This window comes from Quercus robur, chromosome 7, assembly GCF_932294415.1.
Source record: "Quercus robur chromosome 7, dhQueRobu3.1, whole genome shotgun sequence".
NCBI classification, from domain to species: Eukaryota; Viridiplantae; Streptophyta; class Magnoliopsida; order Fagales; family Fagaceae; genus Quercus; species Quercus robur.
The window spans coordinates 14,525,766-14,550,157 of NC_065540.1; the positions used below are offsets into that span (position 1 = coordinate 14,525,766).

The 24,392-nt window shown below is 34.2% G+C and overlaps 2 protein-coding genes across 7 annotated transcripts; both read right to left on the reverse strand.

Moving 5' to 3' along the window:
• Nucleotides 1-6,294: 6,294 nt before the first annotated feature.
• Nucleotides 6,295-12,102, reverse strand: LOC126692402 (phosphoinositide phosphatase SAC8). Of its 6 annotated transcripts, XM_050387997.1 has the most exons (20): nt 11,749-12,100; nt 11,576-11,653; nt 10,917-11,044; nt 10,734-10,825; nt 10,524-10,581; nt 10,187-10,243; nt 9,959-9,992; nt 9,700-9,780; nt 9,503-9,609; nt 9,230-9,316; nt 9,048-9,125; nt 8,594-8,658; nt 8,322-8,420; nt 8,113-8,212; nt 7,841-7,949; nt 7,663-7,735; nt 7,476-7,569; nt 7,291-7,377; nt 6,698-6,764; nt 6,295-6,546 (listed from the first exon to the last, which is right to left on the reverse strand). In XM_050387997.1, the coding sequence occupies exons 1-20, from the start codon at nt 11,909-11,911 to the stop codon at nt 6,419-6,421; spliced, it is 1,785 nt and encodes a 594-aa protein (XP_050243954.1). In that variant the 5' UTR covers nt 11,912-12,100; the 3' UTR covers nt 6,295-6,418. The 6 variants fall into 6 exon arrangements, 4 of the variants coding, with proteins under 4 accessions (XP_050243954.1, XP_050243957.1, XP_050243955.1 ...); XM_050388000.1 differs by lacking the exon at nt 10,917-11,044; XM_050387998.1 differs by lacking the exon at nt 8,322-8,420 and having other exon boundaries at nt 8,113-8,220; nt 8,599-8,658.
• Nucleotides 12,103-13,567: 1,465 nt separating this feature from the next.
• Nucleotides 13,568-17,659, reverse strand: LOC126692403 (bifunctional monothiol glutaredoxin-S16, chloroplastic). Its single transcript, XM_050388001.1, has 2 exons — nt 17,183-17,659; nt 13,568-14,291 (listed from the first exon to the last, which is right to left on the reverse strand). Exons 1-2 carry the CDS (start codon nt 17,582-17,584, stop codon nt 13,788-13,790), a joined length of 906 nt encoding a protein of 301 aa, XP_050243958.1. The 5' UTR covers nt 17,585-17,659; the 3' UTR covers nt 13,568-13,787.
• Nucleotides 17,660-24,392: the final 6,733 nt, after the last annotated feature.

Genomic DNA, 24,392 nt, shown 5'->3' on the forward strand with positions numbered 1-24,392 from the left:
CAAGCCTTTTAAGCCCACTCTCTACAACTCATATTGTGAGGGATCTTTCATATGCGAGCCCAACGACATTCTTGGGCCGTTAAATAATCATGTCCCTACAATAATATATAAAGAATTTAAGCTCTTAACACTTTTTAAAATCAATCATAAAATTTAACAGTATACTTTCTTTTCTTTGGTTAAAACTTTTGCTTTTTTATTTTCCTTTTGAATTTTTTTTTTTTTTTTTTTTTGTGCCTATACTTGTTTAACTTTCAAAAATTAAAGAACACTGATAAGATAGGAAATATATTCTTTATAATTTTTTCTGATGAAACTTTGTATATAAAATAAACATATAAAAATAAATTTAAAAAATATAAAAAATAAAATACAAAGGAAATTTTCGTGGGACAAGGGGAAACTGTCCCCCACAGTCCCTACTCTGCTATTATTTATTGGTCAATATAGTTCATTTATTCATCCAAATCATAAATTAAATATAATATTACTATAAATTGCAAAAAGAAACAACCAAAACAATGGAACAGTGACATATACTACACATCACCTGGAAAAGCGTTGTAGCTCAATTAGCATGCATTTGGGATGAGCTAAATTTTTCAGCTTATCTCCACTTTCAATTTATTTTTGCTACTATTCATGGGTCCCACTACACTTTTTGATATATTCATTATTCATGAGTCTCACTACATTATTTAGCTAACTTTTATCTTTACCTATAGTACTTTCAGTAAAAAGTTTTCAATTTTAGCTAAATAAGATGTTCTCAAACAGATACTTAGTGTCCATTTGGCATAATTAATTTTGCCAACTTATTTTACTATTCAGCCTATTTTTGCTATTATTTATGAATCCCACTGCACTTTTGGGTACTATTCATAAGTCCCACTATACTATTTCAGCTAATTTTTACCTTCATCTACAGTACTTTCATCAAAAAGTTTTCAATTTCAGCAAAATAAGCGGATCCCAAATAGACCCTTAGAATGCATTTCTTGAAATTTTCGACAGGGACATCCAGGGTTTAAATCCTCCCTCCTCATTGTAACTATTAAATTATTAAAAAAATGGAAATTAAATAGACAAAACATAATAGGAAGAATATTGAAATTAGATTCTAAATTAACACATACTTTAAGTAAGAATTAGATGCAAAAATCTTGAAATGCATGAACAAGTGATGATTTTAAAATGAATTAACATAGGATAATAAGAGAGTGTTTCAATATGTATTATGTGATAATGGATGATGCTTAAGCATGTGAAAATATGTTAATGCATAAATTATAAGAAAAATGGCTTTTAGTGACAAAACCTTTTTGAGGATTGCACAACACCCTTGCAAATATATATTTAGATAAATTGCAAATTACACCTTTAAAGTTTAAGAGTATTCGGATTTTACACCCTGAAATTTCAAATTTTAGATTTTATCCCCTGAAATTTGGAGTCTCAGGTTCCCTAAACTTAATTGGTCATATTTGGTCATCAAATATTGTTAATACTTAATCTGCTCAAGGGAAAGAGTCTAATCTCAAGTGTAGGATGAGCTCAGTGCTCAACTGTCAAACATTGATCTCACTATTACCTATCCAAAAAAAAAAATTACTGAACAAATATTTTCTTGTGAAAAACTTGGAGGACAACCTGATACAAATTGACAGAATTTGGTTCAATTTTCTTGAAAGAACAAATTAAAATTTTAAACATTCCCATATATGTCTACTCAACTAGCATAAAAAAAATCTGTAATTTTGTCTACTTACACTCAGGCTTCAATAACAAAACTGGAAGGTACATAAAATTGATACATCCTTAAATTAATACTTTATATATTTTTTCTTAGTGTAAATGAGGGGATTCGACACCTAACTAATCCCTACAAGAAGAAGGCAGATTCCATTATTTGTGGCATGCTTCCATTATATATGTGATCCTATTCTCTATGCATCTGATCCAACCATAACTCTGCAGTTACGCTTCCTATTCTCTAGATTCATTTTCATCTTCCTCATTGTTCTCTCAAATCAAATATGACTGGAATTCCTATATTTTTCTTCTTTTGGGGGGAAGGGGAAGGACAACTTCGGTTTGTCCATTTAAAAATGTAATCAGAGACAATTCCAAAAAAATTGACATGGTTTTTAAACATCTAAAAACCAATGTAATCAGGCCAACTGAGCTGGACTAGGCCAAAATTGATGTTTTTCTTTTTAGTGAAGATTCAACCAAAAAAAATTTATCATTTTGCAAACAGTTTTGATTAAGATAAAAAGGCAATATAGTTAGTGTTACCCAAAATTATCATGATGACTTCTGGAAAAAAAAATTATATATTTTAGGTCATTTGGTAAAAGCTTAAATAGGAACACTTACCCCAAATTTGGGTAAAATTATTTAGTACAAATAATGTATGACACATTCCTCTAACACAAAAGTGAATCCTAATGCGGGACCGGTAGATGAGATTCACATTTATTTGAGAGAATGTCTAGTATATCGGCAGTACTGAAATATTAAGTAGGAAAGCAATTGGTGCAAGTTTCCTATCTAACCTTTTTTTTCTTCTTTTATTTGGCAAGACTAATTTATGCACAATTGATTATGTTGGTTTGCCTGGGTTTAACCACAACCGAAAATCCAATTTACCTTTATACCAAACCCTACCAAGGTGGTGGAGGTCCAAGGCACCAAGATAAAACACTCAATCATATAAAAAAACGAGGCTCAAACTCAAAGACGAATGATAAGAATTTTCAATCCAATTATTAACACACATACAATTAATAATCTCTAAACATAAAATTGCCCACCAAAGAGAGAGAGAGAGGTAGTAATTTACATAACACTACAATTAAAGATTATGTTATCAGTTATCACATGAAAAATAACGTTGATATGCATATATATTAAGCATGAAAAAGCTAATTAATACTAAGCATGAAGAAATCAATACCTGAAGCCAATAGACCTAGCTAATATATTTGGAGAGATACAATGGATGGTATTGATCATAGTTAATAAAATACATTACTAGTACAATATGGTAAGTATATGGACAGATATAATTCGGTATATTTAAGAAAAATACATTTCAAATATTTGGCAGAAAAATATGGAAATGGACAAATAACGGTACATGTATAGTACGTGTATAATATGTTTATAATTCAAAATTTTGCAACAAAAAATACAGAAATATTTACCATATATTTTTATGAAGATAAATACAATAATCCAGCATACTCCTAGAAGTAATCTCACTTTCCAACCACACACACACACACACACACACACATATATATATAGAGAGAGAGAGAGAGATTGGATGGTACATACACTGTATTCTAATCATCCATACATAACTAAACATATAAATTTGTTAACAATGATGATGGCTCATACACAAGGAAATTATGCTTTTGGGATACTTCATACTCATGCTGGATTTGTGAGGTTGATACATTTTTACATGGTTGCAAGATTAAGGCTTTCATTGCCTTTGCGACATTTGATCTCTCCTCCTTCATATTTTTTGGGCTTATGACACTACTTGATCCTTCCTTCCACTATTCTTTCAAGTTCAAGGCAACATTTGATCTCTCCTCCTTCGTGTTTTTTGGGCTCATGACACTACTTGATCCTTCCTTCCACTAGTCTTTCAAGTTCAAGGCAACATTTTATCTCTCCTCCTTTGTGTTTTTTGGGCTCATGACACTACTTGATCCTTCTTTCCACTAGTCTTTCAAGTGCAAGGCAAAATTTGATCTCTCCTCTTTTGTGTTTTTTGGGCTTATGACACTACTTGATCCTTCCTTCCACCTGTCTTTCTAGTCCAGAGCAACATTAGATCTCTCCTCCTTCGAGTTTCTTGGGCTTATGACACTACTTAATCCTTCCTTCCACTAGTGTTTCAAGTTCAAGGCAACATATGATCCCTCCTTCCTCATATTTGTTAGGCTTTTGGTGCTACCTGATCCCTCTTTTCACTTGTTTCTGGGCTTATTGCGCCTTTAAAATCTTCGATAAGTCCTTGCTGTTTTAGAGAAATATATGTGCATGATTGATTATGCCCCAAAGGAAAATATTGAAATAATTCATTTTAAGAGAGCACGCACTATCAACTTACTGAAATCTGAGAATTAAATAATCCTCAAATGCTCATAAAGAAAATTATGGATTACATGAAAGCAATATCAACCCATTCGGTTCTATTTTCAGTTCTCTCTCAAAGACTTCGATAGAATTTGAATCAGTATTCTCTCTATTACGAAAATGGTCCATTAACAGAAAATGGCACTGTTTACCCAAAATACGGATTGGAAAAAAGCAATGATTGCAAATGATTCCAGCCACAATAATGAATTTGTATGATTGTATATGCTGTTGTTACTACATTCTTATGTTCTTCTTTTTTATTGTAAATAACTAAAGGTGCCGCACAATTCCTAATTCCATAGAGGATTCTATAACTGGAAGGGATATCAACATTAATAAATAAATAAATAATCATAGGATTTAATGGAGAAGTATTAACCTGTTGCAGACTTACAGAAGATGCATACATTTTTCAAATTTTAATCTCAATAGTAGCACAGAAAGAAGTAGATTGAACATACCAATCCAACCAGGCATCCTTCACCATGATGCATTGGCTATGAGGAGCAAGTGTATGCTTCAGCAATGGCAGCTATCCCAGTTGGTCTGATTTCTGAAAAGAAAATAACCTACTGAAATGTTAATAAATTGTTGTTTATGTTTTTATAACAACAACAACTTGTAAATGTGAATAATTCATTTGTAATAAAATGAAGAAATTAATTTTGTGTTGGCTTTCAAACTACTAGAATACTCAAACCTTTTTTAAGGCTTTAAAACAATCATGAACAATATATCACTCAAATCACTTACACAGACAATTCAAATTTTGACTTTGGGAAGGGGAAAAAAAATTCCAAATAAAAAAGATACAAATGCCACTAAAATTTATAGGACAATAAGTACTTGCCATTCAACGTTAACTATATATATGAAATTAATATGAAAGTCTTCTGGTAAGTCATTGATCCGATTTAGTAGTCTCCATGTCTCCTCAAAAATCTTTCTCATACTTTGATGATAGGGAGAGAATTGGGAAGGAAAGTGGGGTTGTTGGCTGGGCAACATGAGTACTGATGATGGAGATGATATATCAAACATTAAGAACCGCAGAAACACATATTATGGAGGCATATTTATACCTACAAGCACTAGACAAAAATGAATCAATCACATTACTTCCGAGGCAATTTTGGAAACATCTAAGGTGTGAATTTCCAATTCTGGACTAGCAGATAAGAAGCATATTGGAATTTATTATGTAGCCTATATAAGAGGGGTGTCCTTTCATTTTGCGTTCAGTCAACGAATATCTCATGACCATCACAAATAAATTTTCGATGGACATGTTTTACATGCCAAATGCATTGAATTTGGCATGTAGGAACTATTCAATTCAATTTATAGTCCTTATATGGCAAGCAATTTTATACTCCAACCAAGCAAGGTTTTTTCACGTTTGCACTTCCTTTCCAAATAAACCTTGGAATCTCAGGTTCCCTGAACTTAATTTGTCAATTTGGAGGACAACCAGCTACTATCTTGTGAAAAACTTGGAGGACAACCAGATAGAAATTAACAGAATTTGGTTCAATTTTCTTATAAGTACAAACTAAAATTTTAAACATTCCTCCACATATGTGTTCACTCAACTACTAGTACCACCACCCAAAAAAAATAAAACTGTAATTTTGTCTACTCACAAGCAGGCTTTAATAACAACACTAAATGGTACATAAAATTGATATTATCGTTCACCATTCATGGACACATCCTTAAATCAATACTTAATTTTTTTTTTTTTTCTTAGTGTAAATGAGGGGATTCTAGTGGCATTCTATGAAATCCCTACAAGAAGGCAGATGCCACCATACTATAAGGTTAGTGGCATTCTTCCATAAATATATGATCCTGTTCTCTATGCATCTGATCCCAACATAAATCCGGAGTTATGCTTCCTATCTCTAGATCCATTTCTGTCTTCCACATTGTTTTCTCGAGTCCAACATGACTGGAATTCTTATATTTTCTTCTTTTGGGGGAATGGGAACAAAAACTTTGAGTACATGGAATAAACTTCAATCACAATTTATGTTACAGGTTGGCTAAAACTCATCTGGCAAGCAAACCAACACCACACCAACTCATCTAAAAAAAAAACCATGAAGATTACCTAATTTGAAAACAAGTTGCTCGCGATCAACCAACAGAACATATTCCGCATTAATTATAATAACTTAGAAGGTTGGAACATTATCAAGCTAGTATACAATCTGTACCATTTGCAAACCACAAATGAGACTAGTTAAAGAACAATTTACAGAAGACCACACAATCGAGGCCTAGAACAGAACTGCCTTCCATTAGCTTTAACCACTGCCATAACTCCAGCAGTTACTCCAGCCCAGATTACCGAAGACATAAATTGCTGTGCACTTCGCCCAACTATATCACAGACAATAAAATTAAATATCTTAGTGAATATCATATGGGAAGGATATATATATAGAGAGAGAGAGACACACACACACACACACACACACACACACACATGTATAAGTCCCTTGTAGTACACTGAATATAATATAAATGATACCATTCTGAAGTGTGAACGATGTCAGCGTCAAGCCTCCAACTATCAAAGCTGATGCCGCTGGGAGATACTGCAATTTTTCAGTTTGTCCAAAAAACATGTAATCAGAGACAACTCCAAAAATTAACATGGATTTCCAACATCTGAAAACTAATGTAATCAGGCCAACTGAGCTGGACTAGGCCAGAATTGATGTTTTCTTTTTGGTGAAGATTTAACCAATATTTTTATTATTTCAGACAGTTTTGACTAAGATTATAAAAATAAAAAAAGAAAATTTTAAAATGTCATTAGTGTTACCCAAAATTATCACGATAACCAAACCAACTAACACATTCTTTTCACAGGGTCAAAGTAACAGGTTCTCTGAACTAAAATCACCTAATGTAGAATTACTAGCACAATTGAGAGGATCCTGAAATGTATGTTCCCCCTTCCCCACCTGCGCCCGCCCCCCCCCCCCCCCCCCCCCCCCCCCCCCCTTACCTTCTCCCAATTAACGGTAATTTGAATCTATTGCCACTTTTCTTGATGGTAGAAGGCAGCAAGTAACGAAAATATCATATTTAAGCTATAAAGACACTTATATTACTTACAGAGAGTGACTCAAATCCATTTAGCCGGAATGGTGAAGGACTATTTCTATTGACAGTATAGTGACCACTTATAAGATCCATTGCATCCTGAGAAAACATAAAATTCATTAAAGCATATTAGCAATACTGGTTTCTTTCTTAAAGAGTGGTATTCATAATCGAAAACCCAAAAATAGGCAGCTTGCCTGCCGAACCCCATCATGAAAATTATTCAAATAATATCTTGAAATAGCACTCATTCCATCTTTGATTAGTCCTGCTACAGTCTGCTTTCCATATCTACAGTATTTTGGATCCAAGATGTATTATACACAATATGGTGAACAACTTGACATTGATTTTTGAAAATCATATATTGAAATTAGATTTTACCTAACCAGGTCCCCTTTCAGGGCATTAGTCCCAGCATATTCAAGACTGATCTCATCACCTTGCTCAGCCCACACTGAATCAGCAAAATGAAGTTTAGAATGAAACTGAAAACACAATTTCACAGGAAAATTCTGACTCAGAGAGGAAGATAGAAGCAGTAATATTAAGAATTTCATACATGTTCTAAATTTTCCATATTCTTCGGGAAACATAGAAATACCCTCTGAAGATGTAAGCACTCCAATCCTTTGCAACTGTATGTTTAATGACTTCTCAGCCAGAAAACTCTGTTAAGAATACATGGAGGGAGCTCAGAAAACTCTACACTAAAAAACATATCATTCTTAATTACTGCAGATACGATCTACTATAAGATGACAAGGGCGTATCAAGGAAATGTAACAGAACGAGAGATAAGAATCAAATATACTAAATACTGTTTCTGCAAACCTGGGTGACATTTGTTCGATCAAGGCAATCAATGCAGTTATTTCTAATAACTCCTTTCTGCTCCTCTAGTATGTTTCCTTCCATGTCTACAAGGAAGTATCTGCTCAGCTGGAACAGTAATGATTAAAAAACAGAATTATGGATAGCCTACATACCTAGATTGAAGAAAAGTAGCAGTTTATATGTAATATTCCATATGTTTAGATTACCCTTGTTTTTCAAAATCCTCTGAGATTTGGTCATACAGAACATTAAGGTTATCAAAATTTGCGTTGCCATTATAGTGATGAAAGTCAAACGACACATATCTGCAATAAATTGTGAAAACAAAATTAAGTTTTCCTCTAAAGAACCTTAGTTCCTGAGGAAATATACAAAGCTAAAACACAGCTAGAATCGAAGTCCATAGAGAAAGGTTTTAGCATTTTACAATACAGAGTTAAGTCAAAATGAACAAATACCATAAAGTCTAAAATGTCACCTTACATCTCGCAGCTTTTGCATTTCAGCAGCATATGCCACACTTAGTTCACCTTCATCACCATGCTACAAAAGTTAAACATACAAAATATCCATTAGTTATAAATAAAAAACTTTCCATTGAACAGAAAAGCTTGAAACTTGTGTACTAAGGACAAAATTAAAGAATCCAATCATTTCACTAGCCAACAATGCACTAAGAACCAGCCAATCAGAATTAATATGCCATTTTTTTTGGCAGCTTTCTGATCAATCAGTTCAGTGATGTTGCCCATATAAATAGATGTCAAAAGAAACAATTTGCTAATATTTTCTTCTTCTTTTTTTTAAAATACACAATTTGCTAATATATTCTGTTCACCAAATTCTGCAAGTTCCAGAACTGCTTACAAGAAGAAAGTTTATAGGCCAGAATTATAATTTAGTACAAAAGAAAAGAGGGAAGAGACCCTTACTTTATCAGTTAGGTCAACTGCTACTATTTCTCCATATCTTTGTAAAAGATCATGGAAATGGCGCTCCACAACATTTGACTGGAGGTAGAATGCCAAATACACAAACATAAATAGGCACTCATTACAATAAAACTCAAGTACTCATCATGGAAAGAGCTCACATCCTGGTGTAAAAACAATACCGTCTGCTCATGGTTTATGATCCTAACTCGTGGTTTATAGCTTAGGTCAACAATCTGCTCCCAAAGAAGTGGAATTGAGCCTCGAATCTGAATTACATAACATTGACAAGTTTTGCTTCTTAAGTTGATACCCTTTTTGTGACTAACATGCATAATGAAACATAAAGAAACACCATGCAAAGATATCTAGTCTTATACTTATTGAGTTGTAAGTTAATGTGCATTTCAAGCACACAATTACTTCTCAACCCCCATCAGATACAGTAAAGATACCTGCAATAATGAGGATCTGAAACCTTCAAGTTCAAGCAATTGTTCAGTTTCAATAAAATTTGCTGTGTCTCCTTCAAGGTTAGCCCCTCTTCTCCACATCCTTGTCCCTAAATCAAATCCAATCTCAAAACTTCAAATCTGCTTGCAGATAGTTAAATAAAAAATCATAAGAACCTATCATCTCCACAATGTTATACCTAGACGCCGTGTACACCTCCTTGAAAGTAATGTGATCGTCACATGTGAACTTTTTAAGTTCAGCTGTACAGACTGAAAGCTTAATCAACAGTTAAATGAAAACACTTGTTTTTGAATGGAATATAATGAATGAACTTATTCCAGCGTCTTATTCTCTCACATGCACATGACAAACACAGAGAAAGAAAAAAGAGGAAGAGGGAGGGATAGAGAATGATATTGACTAAACAGCATTAGGAATAAGAAATTTCAGGATATTTCCTTGTAATATAGGAATGATGAAACCGTCAAGCTGCACCAGAAAGATAAAGGCACATTAGGGGAAAGAAATTTGATCAATTAAAGGAAATTTAGTACATCATTTTTCCTTTAACCTTACAAAAAATTTTCCTTCTTATAAGAGATTAAATATTTCTTGCTTTAGCAAACAATAAAAGTAGTCCTGAAATACTATGATGGATTAATCTAACAGAAGCAACATCTAACCTTAGACTCGATAAGGTCCTCTAAAAGATTTCTGTTCCAAACAAATCGAGGGTCAGCCTGAAACAGAATCAAATATCAGAAACAATATCAGCATGTTTGACCAACCATACTCATTCTTGAAATGGTAAAATACAATCTAACAGCAGAGAAATAGAAAAAAGACAAAGTGCTCACATACAATATAGCTTCATAAAATTCAAAGTGAGATTGGAATGTTAAAATTTTTAGGACATGGAACATCAAAGAGATCTTCCAAAACTCAAACTAGTAAGAAATCAATCTTTAAGCCCAAAAAACAAAATCCTATATTCATAGCTGACATGGTATGCTGACTAACCTGCTTCCAAATTGGTTTAGTCATCCATCCTTCAGCTAACTTGTATCTTCTCTGTAAGCTGATAGACATGATCAAACGCATCTTCAATACATTATACATAATATGACACGGATTTGACTCTGAATACAACAAAAAGAAATAGCCCAAGACAATTATAAAAACAGTGGCAGTCTAGTTAAAGAGAGCAAGCTGCAAGGCAAAAGAATTTACTTCAAAGTTATATCTGCCTCGTATGAATAGTATAATCCAGGAGCCGATTCCACTGTTCTCAAAAGTGTTCTAAAGTATGCCTCATCTTGTTTCTGCGTAAAATACATTATTATGACTAGGTTTTAGGCAAGAATCAAAATCTTAATCATTTCAAGAGATGCCTGCATAAGTTTAAATTATTACTTCTTGATAAGACGAAAACTTCAAAGCCTCATTGCAGGACAGGAACGTCATAGACGTAACTTTAAAAATAGGAAAACCAAGAAAAGTCCCGACTTCTTTCCGAGAAGTTATTACGAGTACATACGTTCCTGAACCAAAACATGAAGAATTGAGCAGAAGTCTGATTCAACAACTTACAATTATCATATTGTCAAGTTAGCCAAGCTAACTAATTGGTAAAATTAGCTCAAGCCAATTAATATTATTACACACTTCGGATAAAACTTAGATACATATCCTTATTTAGGTTCCCCAATTAAATTCAATCACGTCCATCACTCCATTGTGTAATTGTATAGTTACAGAACCGTGGTTGAATTTAATCACGGAACCTAAATTACAGCACAAGAACTAATAACACTTTTTAGCTACGAAGCACAAGCACGTACACAGGATTATAACATAAAATGGCCAATATGACATAGGTACGCCATTCTAAATGAAGTGTCCGTGATTCCTAGATTTTTTAGAGCAGATTCAATAACAGAACGGATATCGACAAGAAGGGCATTTATTGATTACGTGCTACTTAAGCAAGTCATTTTGCAAAAAAACTAAAAAAAACACATTTTCAAGAATATCAAAACTCATCCATGTGTCAAGGAAACAGTTAATACTACCTGCAACCAATCTAATGGTTCCAACAACTCCATAAATTGTTGAGACTTTTGAAGGATTTAGAGAACAAGTGTCATCACCTGCGAAAATTGGCCAAAACTATTAATTATTAAACCAAACACGCCCTAAAATAAAGGAATTGGAAAAATGAGAATGAGACGGAAAATGTTTTTACCGGTAAGCGGTTCAACGTTGCCGTCACGGCGGCCGATGGAGAAACCTTGGTTTGGGGATTCAATGGATTTGATCACGTACTTGTCCTGAAATTCCTGTAATTCTAGCTGATCGTAGAGCTTGAATCTACTATCTCCTGAAGAAGCGCCATCTGCACCGTCCATTTTTTGTTGAACCAATTTGATGGACGATAAGGTTCAGATTGATTTTTATTGTTTTTTAGAGAGAGAGAGAGAATGGATAACGTGAATTTGATCGATCAGGGAGTGTGTGACCGATGGAGGAGGAAAGTGAAGAAACGTCAGTCAAAACAACTCGTCAGCTGACTCAGCTCCAACGGATAACCAGTAGATCTTTTTTTCAATGTTGCTATTTATAACTATAATTAAATGACGAAAATAGCCATGCCATTTTGGATAATTAATCAAAAACATTTTATTTTTATCTCAAAAAAAAAAAAAAAAAAAAAAACCAACATATATAAATACAACAAAATTTTAAAGATATTTTTATTTGATGATAAAGAAACTTTAGTGAAACTAATTAGAATTTATATATGTTTTGATAATTTGGAATTTTTTTTTTAAATATTAAATATTTTTTTAACACACACATAAGGAGAGGGGAGAAGGTTTTTTTAAAAAAACTTACAGTGGTGTATATCCAAAAGGGCCTAATAATTTGGAAGTTAGGAGTGGGGAAATTAAAACCAATAATTAACTCGTTGTGCTACAAAATTTTAGCTTTTCCTAAATTAGTTTTTTTGGAGAAAAAACTCCTAATTATTTAAGACTTAGGAATAATTTCAATTCTTTATACGATAGTTTCAAATTTTTCAATGACCAGTTAAATATATACCTAATTTTTTTTTTTTTTTGTGAAAGCAAACATATACCTAAAAGTTAAAACTATAGTGGTCAAAAGTCTTGTAATTTAATCGGCATCTCTCAGTGAGCACTTTTTAATATTTGAAAAGCAAAAACTAAGCCTTAAAAGGAAGATTTTATCTTGAAAGAGTAATGTTTGATACACACCGATAATCCTTAATTGTTTTATAACTTATCAAGATGATAAATTATGATTAATGTATATCGCTCTTACATTTTTTTTTTTTTTTTTTAATTAGAAACAACCACTCTCACATAGGTGATAGGTCTATGATTGATACATTTTTTTTATTATATACTTACTTCTAACAATTGAGAAAATAATTTAAATTTTTAATGTCAGCAAACTTACTCGATTCCAATTGTTGTCATTTAAGCAAGGCATTACTTGGGCTCCATTTTTGTCTCTAACATATCACGGCAATCATGCTGTATAAGCACGGCCTAACCTCCACTAGATTATCACAAAGATGATTATGATCGTGGACCCCATATCCAAATGGTTTGGCAAATTGATGGGATAATCATTAATCATTGCGTGAACGGTTTTGACTTCATATTCAATCATGTTCGTATAAACATAAACCACATCTTTTTCTTTTTCTTTCCTTGTGCTTGAAACTTTTAATTATGTCGGTTAGTCAAATAAGTAAAAAGGAAACGGCAATGAATATTGTTTAAAGTTAAAGAAATCACATGTAATTACAGATGAAAGGTAACAATGATTTCGCAGTCTTTTCCGAGTTCTGTTCTGTTAAATATTTTTTTGAAATGACATTAATGATTAATGTTTGACACATGCATTTAAAAATTGAAAATTGTTTGAAAATATGCGTGAAAATACATGCGGGTAAAAAAGTATGTGAAAATACATGTAATATTGTTTAAAAACTGTAAAAAATTAAAAAATAAGAGAGAGAGAGAGAGAGCAAATGATCATGCACAAAACATTTTCTATTTCATACTTATTCAACTTTACCTGACCAAATTCCAATTATATTTGGTCAAATTGATAAGCTTACAAACTGTTCAGTACAATTGAACCATAGATGGACCTCAATTGCCATATTCATGCTCCATTTTCTTATCCCTGTTCTGTTCTCCTACACCATCCCATTCGACAAAAAGACAAATTGCTGAGAAACTTGAACGATTACTTCTTGACCAAAGGAGCAAGTTCACCCTTTTCATACATGGACGTCAGAATGTCGCAACCCCCAACCAATTCACCATTGACAAAGATCTGTGGGAATGTAGGCCAGTTACTATACTTCTTCAGTGTCTCCCTCAATCCATAATTATACTCTTCATCGAGCACATCAATGCTTTCATAATCCACCCCCTCGCCTTCAAGGATGCCAACTACCCTTTGTGAGAATCCACACATTGGTGCACTTCTTGAACCTTTGATAAATGCCACCACCTTGTTCTCCTTGACCAACTTGTCAATGAGTTCCTCCAGTGGGACTGTCAGTTGGACATGACGGCCAGGTGTCAGCCGAAGATCAGGCTTCTTCTTTGGTGGCTGCCGGACCCAGGTAATGTTTCCTGTTTCATTACCTGGTGGGATCTTTCCAGAGGCTTTTATGTGTTCCTCCATCCATGATTTCCAAGCTTGGGTAAGAGCTGCTCTATCAGGTTCATCTACTACCCCAACCTACAATTGAAACTTTTACAATAGTCACTAATAGGCAAATATTAGTATATTACTCTCTTAATTATTGTGCACAAATATAAACAGATCATATCGTCAATAAATTAAAAAGACCGGTAGGCATATCTACTTAGTGTGCGTTTACTACTATTCATAGGCCTCACTGTACTTTTTGGTACTATTCATGGGTCCAACTGTACTATTTCAGTTAACTTTTTTACCTTTATCTACAGTATTTTCAAAAAAAAAAAATTCAGTTTCAACAAAATAAGTGGATCCCAAATAGACCCTGGGTTTGTTTGGCTAGCTTATTTTTTGCCAACTTATTTTACTATTCAACTTATTTTTGCAACTATTCATGGGTTCCACTGCACTTTTTGGTACTATTCATGGGTCCTACTGTATTATTCTAACTAACATTTACATTTATCTATAGTACTTTCAGCAAAAAGTTTTCAGTTTTAGCAAAATAAGCATATCCCAAACAGACTCTTAATAGGTTGATTTAATGACCTTTGCTTTAAGATATATCAATCAGTCTCATTAGCAGAAAAACCTCATAAGATCCTTCCCTGTACTTCTAAATTGATTTAATATCTTGTAACCTATTAGGGTTAATTAGATTCAATGATTTTGTTTTACTACTTATAAAAATAAAAAAATAAAAAAAATAAAAATTCAATGATTTTGTAGACATCTGAATTCTTCATGATAGCTGAGCATGCCCACGGTTGTTTGAGTACCTTCAGTCTTCACACTCACAAGTGTTCTTGGGATCAGATCCCAGTACACAAGAATTCGGCAGGGTGTAATGGGGGAACATGATTGAAGGCAGGTATTTGAATGTTCAGCATGCTTACTAGAACCAAATCATGCTTTAGTGGAGCCTACGCATCATTGTAGCTGAAATATTCTTTCTCAAGCTTGGCTATTATAAGTTCAACCACACTTGACCCTATTATGTTAGTGCCGAAAGAAATATGTTCTTGTATTATACTTTTTAGAGTAAATGACGCATTACCTCCCTGTGATTAGCCCAGTTTCATTTACCCCTTGACTTTTCAATTGTTTCACTTCACCCCCTGTGGAATGGACTAAAATGAAAATGTTTAATTTTCCATATAATTTAATGGAATTTGGCATGTGAGAGGCACCTATGCCTTGATTCCACCTGAAAAACACCCTAGAAACCTGATGCCATAGAGGGAATGACTCCCACAATTCTTCACACCTCACAGCTAAAAAGTAGAAAGAAAAAGCTAGGCCAACTTTTTTTGTATACATCTGTGTTTTTGTGATTCTTAGTTTCGTTTGGTTGAATTTTAGATATTCTTTGTTGCAAATATCTTAAAGATATTTAAAGGAGAAGATTATTGTCTTAGTATGAGAATTTTTGCTTTGCATTTAACCTTGTAACACTTAGGTATGATCAATTGGTGCCAATTACTTTTAATATTCCCTTTTTTGGACCTTAAATAATTTGTTATGTACTTATATTGGTTGAATTTACTATTAGAATTTACCCATTTTCATCCATTTTGAAGAACAAATATTACATTCTTGATAAGATTTAATTTGTAACTTTTTGGTGAATTTAAGGGCATCAGGTTTCTATGGTGTTTTCCAGGTAAAAACAAGGCACACATGCATCTCTTATGACAAATTCCCTCAGATTAAGACGGAAAATTAAACGTTTTCATATTAATCCATTTCACATGGGCTAAAGTGAAACAATTAAAAAGGTAAGCCAAAACTGGGCTAAACCAAACAGAGATTATATGCCCTTTACCCTTTTTTTATTAGTACTATTAAAAAAGATAAGATATAACTCTAATACCATGTTAGACAAGGCATGACATAGCTTTGGTAGTATGATGAAGTATATGAGAAAATATAAAGAAGAAAATAAATAAGGCAGAGAGAAAGGAAGAGGTTGAAAGAGAACACATAAAATTTACGTGGTTTATCCTTAAGGACCAACATCCACAACAGAAAGCCATTGATGGCTACATCTTCATTATTAAGCTCTATGTTACAATGAACCCACATAAGGGTATTTTAATTTTTGATAAGCACTGAAGGGTATTTATATTAGGCCAAATCCTAGACAAACTAGGGTTACAATACTTAAACTCAAAATAAGATTAGGATTACTTTTCTTGCATTCCAATAACAACAATAACCAAACCTTGGTGCCAAATTTTTTGGGGTCTGCCATGGATCCTTTCTACCATTCTATTCAATCCGAAGTCATACTCTAGGTTACTTTCTTTCATTCCAAGTGGGATTAAATATACTGAATATGGACAAAGACTTGGGCCTTGATATTTGTAACAGGTCCACAAACCTATTGGGTTTTGAATCCACAATTTCACCCTCCCGCCATTCTTAATGTGTCATTTAAGCTATGGCTCATTCTTTTATACTTTCCCTAATGAATTATCTAGAAGTGAACTGACCAATGTACAATGGCTTCTCAATGCATTCGAGTCTAAAACTTCCCAAATATTAAACCCTAAGCAATAGCCCAAATGGAAAAATACTTGTGTCCCAAGAAATTTTTCCCAAACAAAGTTGCGTGGCTGACATCATATATATTATATTAAAGTCTCACAATTAGAATCCAAACTAATTGGGGTCTAATTTTGCGCCTCGTGTCCAATTTAGATTTTTTAATTTTGGCGTCAAGTTACCCATTCATAATACTTACCGCGAGAGCCGAAATAACCACAAATACAGCAACCAAGACTTCATTTCACGCTTAACCCAACATAATAAAAAAATAACTCTAGGGTAATAGTGTAATTTTATGACTAAGAACCCTCCAGATAAGAGATTAATGCAAAAATTATTAACCAAAAAAAAAAAAAAAACGATTAGAAAAACCGTTATACCTTAACGGAGGAGCAGAGCTCCGGCACTGATTTTAGGTGAACGGTAACGCTGGCCGCTATATCCCGTGATATACCAATGAACTGAAGCTCCTCGTTGTTATCATAAACGGCGTAAACGCCAGCATCAGACGGAAATCTTTCGTTTACTTCGTTAGGTAACGGCGGCACGGCGATTAGTTCCGTTTCCGTTAAGTTCTTGTGAGCTGAAGTGATTGTTGTTGTGAAAGCGCGAGGTTTAGTTGGGTTTTTGGATTTGTTGAGAGAAATAGAAGTGAAAGTGAGGGAGGGTTTAGGGTGTGAATAGAATGAAAGGGAAGGGGCATTTTGGGAAGAGCGAGAAGAGAGTAAGCGAAGAGAGGAGGTACTATGAATTGGAGAGAGGTTGATTGTGTTCGTAGCCATTGAGGATGTTTGATTTTTAGTTGTTTTAGCCTCTGGTTTTTCTTTTTAGGTTGTTTTAGTGTTGGTTTTTCTTGAAGCACAGAGAGAACTTGCTCAGGCTCAGGTTGTTTGGACTTGAAAATTGGGTTGGGTTTGATTTGGAAACTAGGCCCAATTCTTATTTCAAAATAAAATAAAACAAAAGCAATTTTTTTTTTTTAATTTTATAAAAATTATGTTATTAAACTTGTTTTAAAATAATTAAAATTGATGCTTTTGAAGAAAAATTTTGTACTCTTTTTTAATATTCTAAAAATAACTCTAAAAATATGTTAGGATTACATATTATATCTATGTTCCAATGTTATATATAAGGTGAGTTTGACATCAACTTTAAGTTTTTAGCTTTTATGTACAGTTTTTTAAAACCTCACTTTTTTCCGCATTTTTTTACTTAATTTTTTCAAAGTACATATATACTTTAACACACTTTTAGTAAAAAAAAATAGCAAAAAGTTAAATAAGTTATTCTCAAATAGACACATAGTATAGATTAAGAATTTATAAGATGGAAGTGAGGATTAGACTCCAATAAGAATTATGTTGACTTTGATCAAAATCAATATCTTAGATCAATTCCTTCATTACATGACCTAAAATTTTTCTTGTGATGAATTTCTTTGTGTCATTTTCACAAACTATGCACATCCTATGAATGGTTTGTGCAAGATTTCTTTTCAAAAATTCACTCCCCCTTTTCTTGGTTATTTTTGGAATTAAACTATTTGGGGCTAATATTTTACAATCCAACACAATAGGCCTCACTAAATAAACTTCATGTGTGTTGGCTCAAAATATAGTCAAAAGCCCAATCACTGCTAAAGGAAACGGAGTTTGCGTCCTACTACTATAAATAGGTGGAATATCATGTAAATTATTGATCAAGCCTGAAACTTCACAAATGTGTAAATAAACAAGGCCAAATTAATTTAATACCTAACAATCTATCTACAACAATTTAGTAGGTTCAAATTGAATCTTCTCCCATTCAACAGTACCATCATAATTCCCTTTTTCCCCCCTTTTCACCTAATTTTTCTCTTTCATCCATTCATATGAATTATTACTTATATTTAATTTACTCTTATATTCTTCATGTGTACCCAATGTATCACTAACATCTTCTTACATAAGGCTAGACTACCCACCCTTCTGTGAGAAGGAAACGTAATGCTGATGTGAATAGCAGACTCCGTCCCCTAACACGACCTTGGGTCCAAAAACACATCAATTGGAAAATAACCCATGATGAATAAAAAGGACAACACAATTAATTTGTACTACGTATTTATTTTTTCCTTTTGAACATACCCAGATAACAACAAATATCAAGAAACTTCTTACTTCAATGAACCTGTAAGAAATCAAAGACACATTATGGAGAAAAGGGCAAGAGGAAGGGAACAAACTGTATAGTCTATTGGCAAACCTCCCCCACCTCACCTAATATAAATGTTGACGTAGGACTTGTGAACTGTTTCCACACCTGTGCAAATTTTGCTATTTATATACTAGGGTTTAAGCATTGATGCAGCCACCTAAAATAGACTTTGCTTGGACAGTGCACAATGAAAAAGGTCCCTTTAGCCTTAACAACTGTTTTCCACACGTGTATAATTGAACTGTACAATTCGATTAGGCCAAATCCATTTTCCAAGGCATCGACATCATCTTCCATTACCTAGTTTAACCTAGATTTTGATTTGTGATTACCTAGGACCATCCATTCTATTCATCGGACATCAATGGAGGATTAGAAATTTGGAATTGTCCAATCTGGTTCATGGTTTTTATTGGGGTGAACATGAAGGATCTTCAGGTTGGGACCAATTTTTAGTTGTATTTGTTGCAGTGATTGCGTTGTGTGGGTTGTAATGTCCATGTCAAGCATATTTTAATCTTGAAAGCACCACCGGGAGATTACGAATAGCTTTGAGTTGGAAGTAATGATTCTTTTACAATGTAAATACAAAGTATATGTTCTTGGCTGTGTACATTGCTGCACTGACAATTCTGTATATATCATCATTCCCCACAACATGATCTTTCAATAATAACTGAACCTTAACAGCCTCTATAGTTGGATTTAATGATTACCAGTTACATATGACTCTAGTGGGATTAATTGATTAAAACCAACAGAGGAGGACAGCACATGCTGATCCCTTTCATAATTCGTAGGACACTTCATAATGAAGATAATTTAAGAAAACTTCAAGTCATTTTACATATCTACCAATGAGGTTGTGACCCAGGTTTTTAATTCGGATATATTGAAGTCAATGAAAGGATGGTGATGGTTCTATTATCAACTTAATTATATTGAGCTTCATTAATGGAAGACATTTATGATCATTCTGGGTCCCCATTATATGTATTCTATGACAAATTTTTTTACAAGTTTTTCACCTTGTAAAGATAACTTGTTATAATTGGTTTTAATAAAAATGTTGTCAATAGTAGACCTACATATCAATGGTAGTTTCTATCACGAATTACCAAAGGTCAAAGTTTGGTAATAAACTTAGTTGTAGCTTAAAACTACAATTCCACTCAATATCTTTTTATTTAATGTGAATTTTAACAGATTTACCGTTGGATTACATTTTCTTTTTATATCATCAATGCTTATAAAATTCTAAAAAATCAAGATCAATAACTATGTCATCAGTCAAATGTTTAAATTTCAAATTTTTGTAGTCTAAAGCATAAAAAAAATAAAATTATGAATCGAATAGTAAATAACATTCAATTGATATAAAATTTACGTGAGACAGCAAACACGTGAGAGTGTTAAGGAGTGTACAGCTGTATTATTAAGAGTTAGTTAGTCTGTTAGTCTGTTAAGAGTTGGTTAGATTATTGGTTTTCCCTCTCTTAGCTCTGTTAACCCGTGTATATAAGCAGAGCATCAGTGTAAAACAATTTAATTCCATTTTCTCATTTTAATCAATTCCAGAATATATTTTCTCTCTCAAATAGTTTCCAGAAGCTTTTCTTAATATGGTATCAGAGCTTCGATAGTTCATCAATGGCTTCCGTCTCTAACGCTGCTTCAGATTCTGAAACTCTTCCAAACGCTTCTGGTACTGAGAATCGTAGATCATCCAATCAAGCTCCTTCAATGGATGATGCGAATACCAATCCTTCGAGCCCTTATTTCATTCCACCATCTGATGTTGTTCTGGTTTCTCAACCGTTGATCGGTCCAGAAAATTATCTCAGTTGGTCGAGGGCTATATTTCTATCTCTCAGTGGTAGGAACAAATTTGGCTTTCTTGATGGTTTATTAAGAAAAGCTTCTGGAAACTATTTGAGAGAGAAAATATATTCTGGAATTGATTAAAATGAGAAAATGGAATTAAATTGTTTTACACTGATGCTCTGCTTATATACACGGGTTAACAGAGCTAAGAGAGGGAAAACCAATAATCTAACCAACTCTTAACAGACTAACAGACTAACTAACTCTTAATAATACAGCTGTACACTCCTTAACACTCTCACGTGTTTGCTGTCTCACGTGCCATCACTTAAGCTGAGTGATGTCGTTTTTCCTTTTATCTTTCCTTTCTTCTTTTCCTTGTGCAGTCTGTCGTTTAGATCATTAACACAGCTGCTGTGTCGTTCTTCTTTCTTTGTCTTCATGTCTTCTTTCTCAATCACATATTCAACACTCCCCCTCAAGTCATGATTTACAGAATCATTGACTTGGTTAGTTGAAGTCTTCAGATTTGGGGAGTAAATATCTAACAATCCCAGACAGTTGATCAACTTGCTAAAAGCTGGGAATCCTAAAGCTTTGGTAAAGATGTCTGCTGTTTGAAATTGACTTGAAACATGAAAAGTTTTAATTACACCTTCTGTTATCTTGTCCCTGACCAAGTGGCAGTCAACTTCTATGTGTTTTGTTCGCTCGTGGAAGACAGGATTTGCTGCTATATGCAATGCAGCTTGGTTATCACAGAAAAGCTGAGCACTGCATGGATGATCAACCTTTAAATCTCTTAGTAATTGAAGAACCCACACAATTTCACAGGTTGTTGTAGCCATTGACCTGTACTCTGCCTCTGCTGAAGACCTAGAGACTGTACTCTGCTTCTTGGACCTCCATGAGATTAGAGAATCTCCCAAGAACACACTGTAACCTGTGATTGATCTTCTGGTGTCAGGGCAGCCAGCCCAATCAGCATCACAGAAGGCCTTTACTTGCATTGTGGAGTTGCTGGAGAAAAACAAACCTCTGCCTGGAGTGCCTTTCAAGTACTGCAACACTCTATTGACTGCCAGCATATGAGGCTCTCTTGGTTCAGCTAGAAATTGACTTAACCTATGCACTGCATAAGTGATGTCAGGTCTAGTTAAGGTGAGATAGAGCAGTCTTCCTATCAGTTTTCTGTACTGACTTGCATCTGGAATCAGCTTGCCTGCATCTTTTGAAAGATGTAGATTTTGTTCCATTGGAGTCCTAAGTGGTTTAGACCCCAAGAAGCCTGTATCATGCAGAATTTCCAAACAATACTTCCTCTGGTTCAAACTTATACCCTTTTCACTTCTAGCAACTTCTAAACCCAAGAAATACTTCAATAAGCCTAAGTCTTTTAAGCCAAACTTATTATCAAGCAACTGCTTCAAGTCATTAATGCAGCTCGGATCATTTCCTGTGAGCAAAATGTCATCCACATATACTAGTAAAGCAGTGAAGGAAGCTCCTTTAGTGTATGTGAAGAGAGAGTAATCTGCCTTGGATTGGATAAAACCAAAATTCAACAAGGTGGAAGAGAATTTAGCAAACCATTGCCTAGAGGCCTGCTTCAAGCCATACAAACTTTTGTTGAGTTTGCAAACCAAAGGACTAGAATTAGAACCAGAAAGACACTCCCCCTTGCTGTGAAAACCAGGTGGAAGGCTCATGTAAACTTCTTCATCCAAGTCACCATGAAGAAAAGCATTGTTTACGTCCATTTGGTGAAGAGCCCAACCTTTCACAGCAGCCAAAGACAAAACCATCCTGACAGAAACAGATTTAGCTACAGGGGAGAATGTATCAGTGTAGTCAAGACCCTCCCTTTGTGTATATCCTTTAGCAACCAGACGAGCTTTATGTCTTTCAATAGATCCATCAGATTTATACTTAGTCCTGAAGACCCATTTACAGCCAATAGGAATCTTGCCAGGAGGAAGGGAAGTTAAAGACCAAGTATTGGTAAGTTCAAGGGCTGCAATCTCCTTATCCATAGCAGCTCTCCAATCAGGGGATTGAACAGCCTCTTGGAAGGAAGTAGGGTCAGGAGAGGTGGAATCAATGGCCATGACAAACTTCTTGTAATGTTTATTTAGGTTGGAATAGGTGAGACAAGCAAATATGTCATAAGGGTGGCCAGGTAAAGGTGAAGGTGGGCTGGAGGTGACAGACTTGCAAGAATAATCCTGTAGGTAAGATGGAGGGTTATGTGGTCTAATGGATTTCCTGAGAGGCCTAGAAACAGGCATAGAAACAAGATCATGCTCAGAATCAACAACAAGTGGAGCAATATGTGGAATTGGGGAAGGTAATGGAGAGATGCAAAACTGATCTGCAGAAACATTATCTGCAGAATCAGTGAGTGTGGTTGGACTTTCATTTAAGAAGGTAGAATCTGAAACACAAGAGTCAGGAACAGAAAGAGGCAAAACAAAAGAAGTGGAATCAACAGAGAAAGAGTCATTAAGGTTCTCAATTGAAGAAGAAGAACCAGAGGCAAAAGGAAAGATGTGTTCATAGAAAATCACATCTCTAGAGACAAAAATGGAATTTGTTGCCAAATCCATGACCTTGTACCCTTTAATACCATTGGGATATCCTAAAAAGATACATTTTCTTGCTCTTGAGGCAAATTTGTGTCGGTTTTGACAAAGTGTGGAAGTAAAGCATAAACAACCAAAGGTTCTCATATGGACATATGAGGGAGATGTGTTGAACAGCATTTCAAAAGGGGTTTTATTTTGTAAGTGTTTTGAGGGTAGCCTGTTGATGAGATATACTGCAGTGAGGATGCAGTCACCCCACATTTTCAAGGGTAAGGAAGAATGGAACCTCAAGGCCCTTGCAACATTTAAAATGTGTTGATGTTTCCTCTCAACAATTGCATTTTGTTGAGGGGTCTCAACACAAGTTAATTGATGCAAAATACCCTTGGATTTGAAAAAATCTTTCATAAAGAATTCTGTCCCATTATCACTTCTAAGACATTTGATTTTCACACTAAATTGTGTTTCAACCATGTTGGAAAAATGTTCAACAAGACCCTGTGTTTCTGACTTGGATTTAAGCAAATAGACCCAAGTACATCTAGAGTAATCATCCACAATGGTAAGAAAGTATTTATAACCTTCAATAGTTGGAACAGAAAAAGGTCCCCAAAGGTCACAATGTACAAGATCAAAGATACAAGTAGAGACATGACTGCTATTAGGAAAAGATAACCTCTTTTGTTTTGCAAAATGACAAATGTCACAACATGCTGCTTTATTAGGATTTAAACCAGATACAAACTTATTCAGTAATGATAATTTGGCATAGGAAGGATGCCCTAAACGGAAATGCCACAAATCAGCATTGTTGACAGAGTTATTACTAACAGAAGGAATAGAAATAGGTATCTGTGATGAGGCAGCAAGGACAGATGAAGGTGGAGGACTTTGTTGCAGAAGATAAAGGCCCTTTGATGCTTTACCCAGTCCAATCATGTTCCAATTGGCCAGGTCCTGGATAAAGCAAAAAGAACCA

Coding starts and splice junctions, on each gene's coding strand:
- LOC126692402 (XM_050387997.1), bottom strand. CDS start 11,911: ATGGACGGTGCAGATGGCGCTTCTTCAGGAGATAGTAGATTCAAGCTC. Junction 9,317..9,502: donor TCAGATCCTCATTATTGCAG/GTATCTTTACTG, acceptor TATGTAATTCAG/ATTCGAGGCTCAATTCCACT. Junction 6,765..7,290: donor ATGGATTTGAGTCACTCTCT/GTAAGTAATATA, acceptor GAAAAATTGCAG/TATCTCCCAGCGGCATCAGC.
- LOC126692403 (XM_050388001.1), bottom strand. CDS start 17,584: ATGGCTACGAACACAATCAACCTCTCTCCAATTCATAGTACCTCCTCT. Junction 14,292..17,182: donor AGCTCTGCTCCTCCGTTAAG/GTATAACGGTTT, acceptor TTTCAATTGTAG/GTTGGGGTAGTAGATGAACC.